General features: G+C 55.7%; 1 protein-coding gene across 1 annotated transcript in view; it reads right to left on the minus strand.

The window, feature by feature from the left end:
- Positions 1–4,686, minus strand: part of LOC129469951 (transient receptor potential cation channel subfamily V member 3) — a 46,762-nt gene extending 42,076 nt beyond the window's left edge. Inside the window, exons 1-2 of the mRNA XM_063629669.1 lie at positions 4,599–4,686; positions 1,793–1,913 (exon numbers count right to left, since the gene is read on the minus strand). Of these exons, the coding sequence (XP_063485739.1) occupies positions 1,793–1,911 (119 nt within the window). The 5' untranslated portion in view covers positions 1,912–1,913; positions 4,599–4,686. The remainder of the gene's footprint in view (positions 1–1,792; positions 1,914–4,598) is intronic.
- Between the last annotated feature and the right edge of the window lie 7,793 nt (positions 4,687–12,479).

The following is a 12,479-nucleotide window of genomic DNA, read 5'->3' on the forward strand; positions in this document are numbered from 1 at the left end:
CAGACCCAAGCTGCCCCCGTGGCCCCACACGACACCTGTCTGGTTCCACCTCCACCAGTTTTCCCTCTTGCCTTCCAAGATGGAGCCTCCACCTGGCTCTTACCCAGCATTTCACAACTGAATTTGGCTCATTCCTCCTGACCTGGATCTTCTCCTCTGATGCGCCATGTCAGACGGCACCGCCATCCCTCCAGGCCCTCTCACCGGGATTCCTCCTCCTCCCTTACCTCCCATGGCTGGTCCCGCAGACCCCATGATACTGATACCTGTCTGTGCTGTCCCCTCCTCTTTATCCCTGACCACCCAGGCTCAGACATCACCTCCTATCACCTGGGCTTCCCAAAGGCCTCCTCATGGTCTCCCTGCCATCAGCCTGTCCTCCAATCCATCATCCACGCAGATCCCCCAGAGTCACCTCTCACATCTCACCATGCCCTCCCTCCCACGAAAAATCCCTCCATGGCTCCCCACTGCCCTCAGGATTGTCCAAGTTCCTTGACTGATCCCCAGGACCCAGCTCCAACGGGACTCGTCTCCCCAAAGACTCCTCTACCACCCGGCATTTCAGCTACACCAGACTCCTCACCTCAGTGACCCCACCCTGAGCCACTGCTCCCATGTCCCTCTGCCCAGATGCACTTTTTCCTTCCTCTCCACATCCTCTCTAGCACCACCTCCTCCAGGAAGTCCCCTGAGACTGCCTACAGGATCAGAATAACCTGCCGCTCTTCAGGCCCCATGGGGCTAGTTCACCTCTCTGTGGTCACTTCCCACTCTCTCTTCGACTCCCCTTTCACCAGACTGTGAGCAGGCGTGGGCATTTTTCTCTCTATGTCCCAAACTCCTTATCCTGAGCCCAACGCTGGGGCTGGTACACAGGACACCTCAGTGATTATAGCTCCAACTAACAGAGGGGAAGCACCAAGCTCACCCCTGGCCCAAAGGGGGCCTGGGATACAGGCAGAGGAAGCAGGGCCACCCTGCACTCAAGGGACGCACAGGTGAGGTGGGTTGGGGGACAGCTTGAAAGGCACCAAATGAGCTGGGGGTGCAGGATCTATAATGGAGGCAGCGGAGGGGCGGGACGGGTGACCCTAGAGAGGTCCTTTCTCTGCTCCAGGTCTCCTCCATGTCCCCAGTGAAGAAGTAAAGCTGATCATCCCAGCCCTGCCCAGTTCCCAGGGGCTCCGTGGAGTGATGAGGACAATGATGATGGTGAAGGTCACAGAAACACTCTCAATGCTGAGCACTGACCGCGTGCCAGGCGCTGCACTGAGCACTTTGTTGACTTGATCCCAATTAACCATCATCCTATAGTTGGTGCCATTGCCGGTGTCCCCATTCCAAAGGTGGAGTTCAAGAGCTTGAATAACCTGGCTGGGTGCAGAGTGGATGGAAAGCCGCTGGTGTGTGTGGAAAACGTGCCAAACAGAGGCTCCAGGTCACCTGGAACTTCCACCCAGCATTTTGCTCCTCGTCTCAAGGATGGCTCCAGCCATCCCTCACCTCCCTCAGGAGCCCTCCTGACTGCTCCTGCCTCAGCACCCTCTGATCCCTCCAAGGAGGCTTCCCTAATTGTGCCAGTCACACTGACCACCCCAGCTCAGCCCCCTGAGTGTGCTGTGCTCCCCCCGGCACCATCCCCCAGTCATACCTCGCCAGGCACCAGGTCACCCCAGGTGAGACTGAGAGTCTCAGGTCTCCCCAGGGCAAGGGCTTCCTGATGGGTGCCAGGCCCCTGCTCGTGCCCCTCACGGTGCCACCGTCCCTGTCCCGAGCTCTCCAAACCCACCTCTTCTTTGTGGGGGTGATCTCTGCCGGCCTCTTCTCTGGCAGGACGGCAGGGTTCCCACTGGGGACAGCAACTCTCTTGCCCATGAGAGGCACCATCTCCTTAGGGTGGGCATTCATGGCTGGAATACAACCACAGGGCAGATGCTCAGGCCGGGGGGACGGGGGGAGCTTCAGGGAGTTTAGGACCCCCGTGTGGCTGCATCCAGCTCCTGTTCACACTACCTGGGACAGGAAGCTCACTCCTCCCTTCCCAGGTCACCGATCCTTCTTCAAGGACAGAGAAGCTGTCCCCAAAGCTTCCCCAGCTCCCCGCTCTAGCACCCCCGATGCTGTGGTCCTAGGAGAGCCCAGCAGGGTGTCCCGGCAGAGACCACCATGCCCCTGTCCTCTCTCGTGACACCCTCTCCAGCCGACCAGTCCCCAGGCGGACTCCCGAGCACTAGCTCTGCTTTCTCGAGGTCCCTCTCCGATTTTGTGATGAGCAGCTCTCCAAGAGTTTTGACCTCCACAGAGCAAGATTGTCACCTCCTTTGCTCTAGATGTTATGCTCCTAGTAACACAGCCTCAAGCTCCTCAGGTGTTTTGGATTCCTCAGTGTCCAGGTGGTCTCTGCAGCCAACACACCGATCATCTCCCCCGCCCACCCAAAGCTGCGTGTAACCAGCTTATGGCTGCCTGTCCATTAGACTCCCCTCTCACTAGCTGAGTCCCCTTGCCCCAGGCAGAGGAGGCCAACCCCCCAGTCCAGACCTGCTTTACTGATGCTCAGTGTGGGCTGGGCACTGTGCCGAGCTCCGAGGGGTGTGGGGATTGGGGAAGGGGGACTGATAGATCTTCCAACAAGACCAGGATAGACCATACAGGCTGCTGTGTGGAGGAAGGACAAGCCGGGCAGAGGGCAGAGCCTGGGAGGGTCAGGAGTGGCGGGAGTGGCGGGAGCTGCTGTGGCCAGAGAACCTGGGAAGCTCATGGGGACCCTGGAAGCAAAAGCCATGCGGGCAGGCTGGGCCCCGTATAGTCATTGAACACCGCATAAGAGCTGTGGCTTTAGGCAGGCACAGTGGCTCACACCTGTAATCCCAGCACTTTGGGAGGCCAAGGTGGGCAGATCGCCTGAGCTCAGGAGTTCAAGACCAGCCTGGGCAACATGGTGAAACCCCGTCCCTACTAAAATACAAAAAATTAGCCGCGCGTGGTGGTGCACGCCTGTAATCCCAGCTACTCAGGAGGCTGAGGCAGGAGAATCTCTTGAACCCAGGAGGCCGAGGTTGCAGTGAGCCGAGATGGCGCCACTGCACTCCAGCCTGGGCGACAGAGCGAGACTCCGTCTCAAAAAAATGAATAAAAAATAAATAAAGTTTTTATTAAACATGAAAAAGGAGCTATGGCTGACCCCCAGGGGCAGCTGGGAGTTGGGTGCAGAGGCTCTGGGTTACATAGGAGAGTGCGGGCTGCATTGGGAGGTGGGGAGACCAGAGGCCAGGGACCAGGAGGAGGCTGCTGCCGGGCCATAGGGACGGGGAAGGGGGCCAGCTGGCCACAGAGGGATGACACGGGCGGGGAAAGGGCTGTGTGGACAGGTGGTGACTGTGTGGTCAGGGGGTGCCACTCTGAGCTTGAGTCACCCTCAGGGGACTCACCCGGAGACACCTAGGTGGGGGCAGGAAGATGGATTTCTGTAAGAAGAACCCAGCTGGGCGGGGTGGAGCTGGGGCCACTGGTGATCCTACCCCAGTAGGAAAGCTTCCTGGAGGAAGTTTCCGGAGCCGCGTGTCATCAGGCTGGAGAGAGTCCCCCACCATCCAACTCAAAGGGAGCAGGCTCAGGATGGGGGAGGCATCGGCGAGGGAGAGCTTTGGCCCTGGAGCGTAGGCAACCTCGAGGCCAGGCAGGTGGAGCAGCCCACAGAGAGGGACTCCTGGGCACCCGGCCCTCCCGTGTCCAGTCACGGCCTGATGAGGACGGGTAGCCTCTATGGCTTTCCCCATCCCCACGTGGCCTTTGGTGGACTAAAAGGCTGGGACGCACCGAGCGTGAAGGAGACAGATGAAGGGCGCGTCTCTCGCCCCTCCCAGGGCCTCTGGTTTCCTTTCTGGGAAGTGCGCTGAATGGTCCCCAAGGGCTCTGTGGCCCTGAGAGCTGGTTGCTCTCTCCCTTCTCTGGGCCCGAGAATGTGGCCTGCCCTGGGCCTCTGGGGCAGGAGAGGCTCAGGGAACTCCAGACCAGGGCCGCAGCAGCTGTCATTAGCTCCCTGAGTCACCCCGTAAACCCCACGTTCTCACCTGCTGGACTCTCTTGTTGCCCTGGCCCTCCCTCTCTCTCCCAATCCCTGACACTGATTGAAATGGCCCTTCCCATGCGACAGACCAGGCCGCGGAGCCACAGCTGCTGACTCAGCACCTGTGAGATGCCTGGGCCCCGCCTGTCTCCCGCGGTGGGGCCACCTCCTCCCATCCTGAACTCCCATCACACTCCTGCCCCAGAAAGCCGCCTCCCTGGGCCGGCCTCGGGAAGCAGGAGCCTCTCCTCTACCCCTCAGCAGTGGTGAGGTTGAGATGTCCCTCCCCAGGATCCCCAAACCTCAGGGGAATGTTCTGAGTCCGTAAGGACCTGTATTCTCACACATCCCTACAGCCAAGAGTGCACGGCCTTGCTTTCCTGGCTGGGGCCCAAGCTCCTTCCAACCCTCCTCCCAAGGCCTGTTGGCCAAGGGCAGACATGGCCCAGAGGACCTCTGAGGGCCACGCTCTGGGCTCCCCAGGGGCCTTGGAGATCACCAGCTGCCTTGTGCACGGAAGACTCACCTGGTGAGGTTCTGGGTGGTCGTGGCAACCCTTGCCCTGAGATCACCGCATGTCTGGGGCCCAAGGCCCCCGGGTGGGACTGTGGCTGAGGCGGTGGGAAGCTCTCATTGCAGGCAGAGGGATGGCTGGAATGAGGCATCAGAGGCAGAACTGGCTGAGCCACCTGCCCTCGGCGCCAGGCAGGCCACGCCCACCAGCCACAGCTGCAGCACCCGCCCACCCACGTGGCCCATGTGAGTCACCCCCACACCCACACAGCAGCCTCACCCCCACCGGAGAAAAGGCAGGGGAGGCCGAAGGTGCCAAGGTCGAAGTTCTGGGTCCAACTCCTCCCTCTCTGGCATTCCATGCTGGGCAGGGACTACCCATCTCAGGCCTCCGTTTTCCCAACTAGGAAATGGGAATGATAACACTTACTTTCCAAGGGTGCCGTGAAGAGCCAAAGAGATCACAGAGGTGGGAGGGCTTAGTGAAGGGTCAAGCGCTCTGCTCTGTCCCCTGGGAGGGAACACCACAGCCCAGGCCTAGCCTGGTTGACCTCAGGGCGGCCAGCCCCAAGACTCGGCACTTGTTCTCAAAAGTTGGTTCCTGGGATCAGGTCTCTAGGGGACAGAAGTCCCCATTTAATGCTGTCCACCGGCAGTCATGCATTATGGCCCTTAGTGTCAGCCTCACCCCCTTCCTGGCTGAATGACCTTAGCAGGTCATTTCTCCGAGCCTCAGTCTCCTCATCTGTGAAACGTGCTTCATAAACCCACTTTGCAAGGTTATCGTGGGGCTTCAACAAGTGCAAGTAGAAAGGGCCAGAACAAGGCCCAGGGCACGGCAAGAACTCAATAAACAATGTCGGCTCTTAGCTATGATTGCTTTTGTCATCTCAACGTATTCTCCCAGCAACTGCCCGGGTTGCCCTTCTCCAAGGCCAGGGCATCACAGGAAGAATCGGTGCCCCCTCTCCTGGCCCAGGCTGCAGCTGTGAAGTGGGTGGAGCGAGGTCAGGATGGCCCTGTGTGTCTGGCGTCACTCAGGAACTGCACACCTGCTCCCCGGGGCGAGATGTGGACAAGACACGGCTGGGACAGAGCAGGAAGTCTCTGCTGACGCGGCCGGAGCTGGCGCCTGATGGGCAGGGAAGTCCCCAGCTGTGAGCCTCTCAATCCTGCATCATCACAAGCTGCCTGGCCTGGGGAGGAGGCAGGAGGCAGGTGAGGCTTCTAGGCCACGGGAGCGCAGGACCCGTGGCCGGTAAGGGCAGACCAGACTTGCAGGTGTGGGTGAAGCAGGAGACCGCTTCTGCCGTTGAAGTCAGGGGGTCCTGAAGTTCCCACTCACAATTTGAAACCTCATGACTGTGCCTGAAACTCCACCGGTAAAGCCCGACCTGGGGCTGACCACGGCCTCCGGCCACTTGCTCACTCGCCCTCTCCCGACCCAGCCCCGTGCCCCCCCGGTTTGCCTCCGGCGGCTCAGACCCCTGGGGAGGAGGCTGCCGCCGAATGTCAGTGCTTCCACTTTGCTCGTGTTCATGCCTTTTCTCGGAGGGCAGGTGGGAGCTGGTGAAAAAGGCCCCTGTCTCCCACCCAGAGGTGTGCCCTGTGCCCAGCAAGGAAGAAGGGGACCCCCGCTCTGCTATGAGAGGCAGCAGGAGCCAGGTCACCCAGTGGAGTCACAGTCACTACTTAGGAAGCCCGAGCCCGTCCCAGTCCTGCCCCAAACACACGGAAGCAGCAGCTTCGGCCCCTTAGATGGTCCATATTCAACCCCATTTAACCCAGCACAGGGTGAGAGCCCACGGGAGAGGCCGTGGCAAGGACGCAGGTGGACCACGAGGGATTCAGAACTGGAGAAGGCCGTTTCCACCCTCGTGGGCCACAGGGGACACAGGCTCAGGCAGGAACCATGACCCACCAGGTGGGGGCATCAGAACAAAATGGGCTGAGATCCCCCAAGGCAGGAGGAAGTCCCTCTGACGGGGCGTAGGGAATGGGTTCGGGAAAGAGGGAGCATCTGCCTGGACTCGGAAGGAGGGAAGAGGCCACAAGAGAAAGCCACGCCCACGGAGGCTCGGAGGCCAGGAGCACGGCACGCTCAAGGAGCGGTGAGAGGCTTGGGCAACACACAGACCCAGTGGGCTGAGCAGAGATGGGGCCGCGAAGCCAGGCTGCGGCACACTGAGTGACTCCAGGCCGCTGGGGCGGCCCTGACTCCTGAGTCCCACAGGGCTGTGTTGGCCCAGCCTCAGAGGGCTCATGGCCTGTGGCCTGGTGGGGATGCTGTCACCAATATGATGCAAAGGAACAGACCTACTAGGCTGAGCCAGCACCCACACCATGGGCTGTCACCAATATGATGGAAAGGAACACACCCACTGGGTGAGCCAGGACCCCACACCATGGCCGTGCCCCTGCCTGTCTAACCCCGGCTGAGCCTTGCCAGGGTTCAGGTCCCTGGTGGGGTTTCTGTCCTGCGTTTGGGGTCCACACAGCAGCCACAGGAGTGTGTGGCCATGAGTCTCACTCTGCAGGCGCCCAACTAGCACAGCCCACCCCATCTTGGCCAGCTCACAGGTGACCTTTAGTGCTCATTCCCAGCCTCCCCAATGCCTGGGAGCCTGGAAGGATGAAGGAGCTGCCCCCCGACAGTGTCTGACTCCTCACTCTTGGTGGCAGCCATAAGCCACGCTGTGCTCACCTTTCATTGTGATCGCAGATCCTTCTCTGGCAGTGGATGGAACACACAGAACCTGGAGAGGCGACAGTCCCGAGAAGGAAACTTCCCAATTGGTACAACCAGGGGCGACGGGGCTGGGGCCTGCGGTGGGAGGCAGGTGGGGAGAGGGAGAGGGCAGCCTCCGGATATTCCTGCCCCAACTCCGCTCCCCCGAGGTCTAACTTTCAGACAGTCCCGAGGTGCCCCATGTGTGCCCAGCCCGCCAGACTGAGCTCAGAGTGGAAGCCTTCGCCAGCAGCGTCGATCTGCACGATGCAGGGGCCGTCCTCTGCCTCTGTAAAGCACCCCACAGAGGACACACGAGGCAGCATTGAGCAGGCCCCCTCCACCTCCCAAAACTCCCAAGCCCTGCAGACACCAAGCCCAAGCAAAAGCCCACAAGTTCCACCCGCTCAGGGGGAGAAGGGGACAAGGGGGTCTCTGTAAGGTGGTGGCAGGCAAGGAGGGGCCGGTCCCCCCACACACTCTAGGATACGCCCTACTCGGTGCAGCGAGGAAGGAGAGAGGGAGCCACGCCGACCTCCAACAGCAGCCTCACGCCCGAGCAGGCTGACCCGGACAACGGCCAGGAGAGGGTCCTGGCAGCCACCACCGTTCTTGAGCCAGGAGAGCTCAGCAGCTGCTCACAGTGGATTCTGGGTTGTGGCTCATCCTGCTTCCAGGTGATGGAGGGAAGGACATGAAGACAGAGACAGCAGTAGACTTGACAGTTGCCAAGAGAGTAGATTTTTTAAGTGTTCTCATCACACCAAAGAGTGAGGTGCTGCATATGTTAGACAACTTGATTTGGCCATTCCACACTGTATACATATATCAAAACATCATGTCGTATGTTGTTAATATATACAATTTTCATTTGTCCATTAAAAATAAACTTTAAAAAGCATAAATATATAAATCAATAGCATGATGTAAAACGATTTTTTTTTGTTTCATTCCCGTTTTTACCATTTTGTTTTAAGAGAGCATTAATAAAGAAAAAGAACAAAGAGGCTGGGCGCAGTGGCTCACGCCTGTAATCCCAGGACTTTGGGAGGCTGAGACGGGCAGATCACCTGAGGCTAGGAGTTCAAGACCAGCCTGGCCAACATGGTGAAACCTCATCTCTACTAAAAATACAAAATTAGCCAGGTGAGGTGCTGCACACAGTAGTCCCAGCTATTCGGGAGGCTGAGGCAGGAGAATTGCTTGAACCTAGGAGGCAGAGGTTGCAGTGAGCCGAGACTGCACCACAGCACAGCCCAGGCAACAGAGCAAGACTCTGTTCCCGAAAAAAAACAAGAATGAAAGAAAAAAGAAAAAGAATGGAAAAGTGAAAAGGAGTATGATCAGAACAAAAATATAACATGCTATAGTGTAAATGCATACAACACATTGGTCAATTCTATTAAGTTTAAATTACACACACACACACAAACAGAAAAAAAGAGAAAAGATAAAATGACCATTTCATACTTTTTTTAGAATGGCCCAGATCCAAAATGTTGACAGCACCAAATGCTGATGAGGACGTGGAGCAACAGGAACTCTCAGCCATCACTGGTGGGAATGTAAAACGGGGCAGCCACTTTGAAAGACACTTTGGTGGTTTCTTACAAAACGAAACATACTCTTTCCATTCAATCCAGCAATCACACTCTTTGGTGTTTACTCAAAGAAGCTGAAAACTTATGCCCATACAAAAATTGCCCATAGGTATTTATAGCAACTTTACTCATAATTGCCAAAACTTGGAAGCAACCAAAATGTCCTTCAGTAGGTGAATGGATAGAGTGGTACATCCGGCTGGGTGTAGTGGCTCACACCTGTAATCCCAGCACTTTGGGAGGCCAAGGCAGGTGGATTGCTTGAGGCCAGGAGTCAAGACCTGGCCTGGGCAACATGACGAACCCATCTCTACAAAAAATACAAAAAAATTTGCTGGGCATGGTGGCGGGTGCCTGTAGTCCCAGCTACTCGGGAGGCTGAGGCAGGAGAATGGCGTGAACCTGGGAGGCGGAGCTTGCAGTGAGCCGAGATTGCACCGCTGCACTCCAGCCTGGGTGACAGAGCAAGACTCTGTCTCAAAAGAAAAAAAAAGGAGTGCTACATCCAAGAGAATGGAATGTTATCCTCCAATACAAGAAATGAGCTCTCATGCCACGAAAAGACATGGAGGAAACTCTAATGCATAATACTAAGTAAAATAAATCAATCCGAAAAGGCTATGTACTGTATTGATGATGCCAACTACATGACATGCTGGAAAAGGCAAAAGCATGGAGGCAGTTAAAGATCAGTGGCTGACCAGGCACGGTGGCTCACATCTGTAATCCCAGCATTTGAGGAGGCCAAGGTAGGCGGATTGCTTGAGGCCAGGAGTTCAAGACCTGGCCTGGGCAACATGACAGAACTCCATCTCTACAAAAAATTACAAAACTGAGCCAGGCGTGGTGGCTGTCACCTATAGTCCCAGCTATTCAGGAGGCTGAGGTGGGAGGATCCCTGAGCCTAGGAGGTCAAAGGTGCAGTGAGCCGTGATTGCACCACTGCACTTCAGCCTGGGCGACAGAGCAAAACTCCGTCTCGAAAAAAAAAAAGGTCAGTGTTAGCCGGGCGCGGTGGCTCACATCTGTAATCCCAGCACTTTGGGAGGCCGAGGAAGGCAGATCACGAGTTCAGGAGATCAAGACCATCCTGGCTAACACGGTGAAACCCCATCTCCACTAAAAATACAAAAATTAGCCAGGCGTGGTGGCGGGCGCCTGTACTCCCAGCTACTCGGAGAGGCTGAGGCAGGAGAATGGCATGAACCTGGGAGGCGGAGCTTGCAGTGAGCAGAGATCGTGCCACTGCACTCCAGCCTGGGCCACAGAGCGAGACTCCATCTCAAAAAAAAAAAAAAAAGGTCAATGTTGCCAGGAGCTGGAGAGAGGGACCAATGAATAGGTGGAGCCTGGAGGATTTTTAGGCAATAAAATTCCTCTGTATGATACTATAATGAGAAACGCAGGTCACACATTTGTCAAAACCCATGGAATCTATAACCCCAAGAGTGACCCCAGTGGACTTTGTTTTTTGTATTTTGGTTTCTTTTCTTTTTTTTTTTGAGACAGAGTCACTCTGTCGCCCAGACTGGAGTGAAGTGGCGCAATCTCGGCTCACTGCAACCTCCACCTCCCGGGTTCAAGCGATTCTCCTGCCTCGGCCTCCCGAGTAGCTGGGGTAACAGACGTGCGTCACCACGCCTGGCTAATTTTTGTATTTTTAGTAGAGACGGGGTTTCACTGTGTTAGCCAGGCTGGTCTCAAACTCCTGACCTCTGGTGATCCACCCGCCTCAGCCTCCCAAAGTACTGGGATTACAGGCACGAGCTGGACTTTGGATGATGATGATGTATCAATGTCGATTCACTGATTGTAGCAATGTACCACTCTGCGGCGGGATGTCAGTAGCTGGGGAGGTTGTGGGCACAGCGGGTGTATGAGAACTTCCTCTATCTTTTTTGTGTCAATTTTGCTGTGAACCTAAAGTTGCTCTAAAAATAAAGCTGGCCAAGCCCTGTGGCTGGCACCGCAATGCCAGTACTTTGTGGGGCCAAGGCGAGAAGGACTTCTTGAGGCCAGGAGTTCAAGACCAACCTGAGCAACATAGCAAGACCCCATCTCTGCAGGGGAAAAAAAAAATTGCCAGGCGTGGTGGCTCACGCTTGTAGACCCAGCTACTCAGGAGGCTAAGGCAGGAGGATCGCTTGAGCTCAAGAGTTTGAGGCTGCATTGAGCCATGACCACACCACTGCGCTCCCACCTGGGCAAGACAAGACTCTGTCTAAAAAAAAATTAAAATAAAGCTTATTAATTTTTAAAAAAAGAAAGAAGACATAGCAATTGCAGGTATGTCCTTCCTTAAACAATCTCAGGTTTCCCATCTAATAACAAAAAATTTCTATCATTAGTTTTGCAAAAGTACAACCACAGGATCCCTTCCAGTGCTGAGTAAATTCAAAAGCTGATCCAGGCTGGGCACCGTGGCTCACATCTGTAATCCCAGTACTTTGGGAAACCAAGGCAGGTGGATCACTGGAGGTCAGGAGTTCAAGACCAGCCCCGCCAACACGGTGAAACCCCATTTCTACTAAAACTACAAAAATTAGCCAGGCGTGGTGACAGGCGCCTGTCATCCCAGCTACTAAGGAGGCTGAGGCAGGGGAATCCCTTGAACCCAGAAGGCAGAGGTTGCAGTGAGCCGAGATCACGCCACTGCACTCCAGCCTGGGCAACAGAGCAAGACTCTGTCTCAAAAACAAAACAAAAAGCTGATCCAATTTGCAGAAGTTTGCAGCTGTCTGACACCCACACATTTTCTAAGAAAGGCCTACAGGTAAAGCACAGAGCCCCAGGCCCACGGCAGGAAGGGAGAAGCCCTCCCACCTCCCTCTGGCCCAGGATAGGCTGGCATGCCCCAGCACATTCTCTGCCAGGCAGCCTGACACAGCAGTTAAGAGCCAGGCTTTGGAGTCAGACTGCCTGGGGTCAAATCCAGGCAACGTGTTTACTGGCTGTGCAACCTTACTCACTGTTGGAACCTTGATTTTCTCATCTATAAAAGGGAACTAATAATAGCTTCTTCACGAGCTGTTAGGAGACTTAAAGGGAGATGCACATGGAGCACCTTCAGAAACACTCCTCACATCCCGGCTGTCGGCCTCCCTCCTCCAGGCTGCAGGCTCACTTGCCATGGTCACATGCAGGCACCTGGGGCACCAGCCCTCGGCTCCTCCTATGTGGAGGCAGACACGATGCCAGAGAACAGGGAGGAGGGATCCCAGTATTTTCTCCCAAAACACGTCTCCTGGTAGGGCCCAAGCCCCAGCCTCAGCCAAAGTTCATCCTTTCATGAGCCAACATCCAATAATTCCACAACTAAACAACTCATTCTACACTCCGCAGATACTAACACAAGCTGCCCATGTCTGGAACAGATGTCTCTTTCAGAGTATCTGTCTCTTAAGCTCTATTCTATAAAGGAAGAGTCAGCAAACTCTTCTGTAAAGGGCCAGATAGTATGTTTTTTATATTTTAGGTAAGCTTTTTATATTTTAGGCTTTGCAAACTATTTGGTCTCTGTTGCAACTATTCATTTCTGCATTATAGCAGGAATGCAACCATAAGA

The sequence above is a fragment of the Symphalangus syndactylus genome, chromosome 20, assembly GCF_028878055.3.
Source record: "Symphalangus syndactylus isolate Jambi chromosome 20, NHGRI_mSymSyn1-v2.1_pri, whole genome shotgun sequence".
Taxonomy (NCBI): domain Eukaryota; kingdom Metazoa; phylum Chordata; class Mammalia; order Primates; family Hylobatidae; genus Symphalangus; species Symphalangus syndactylus.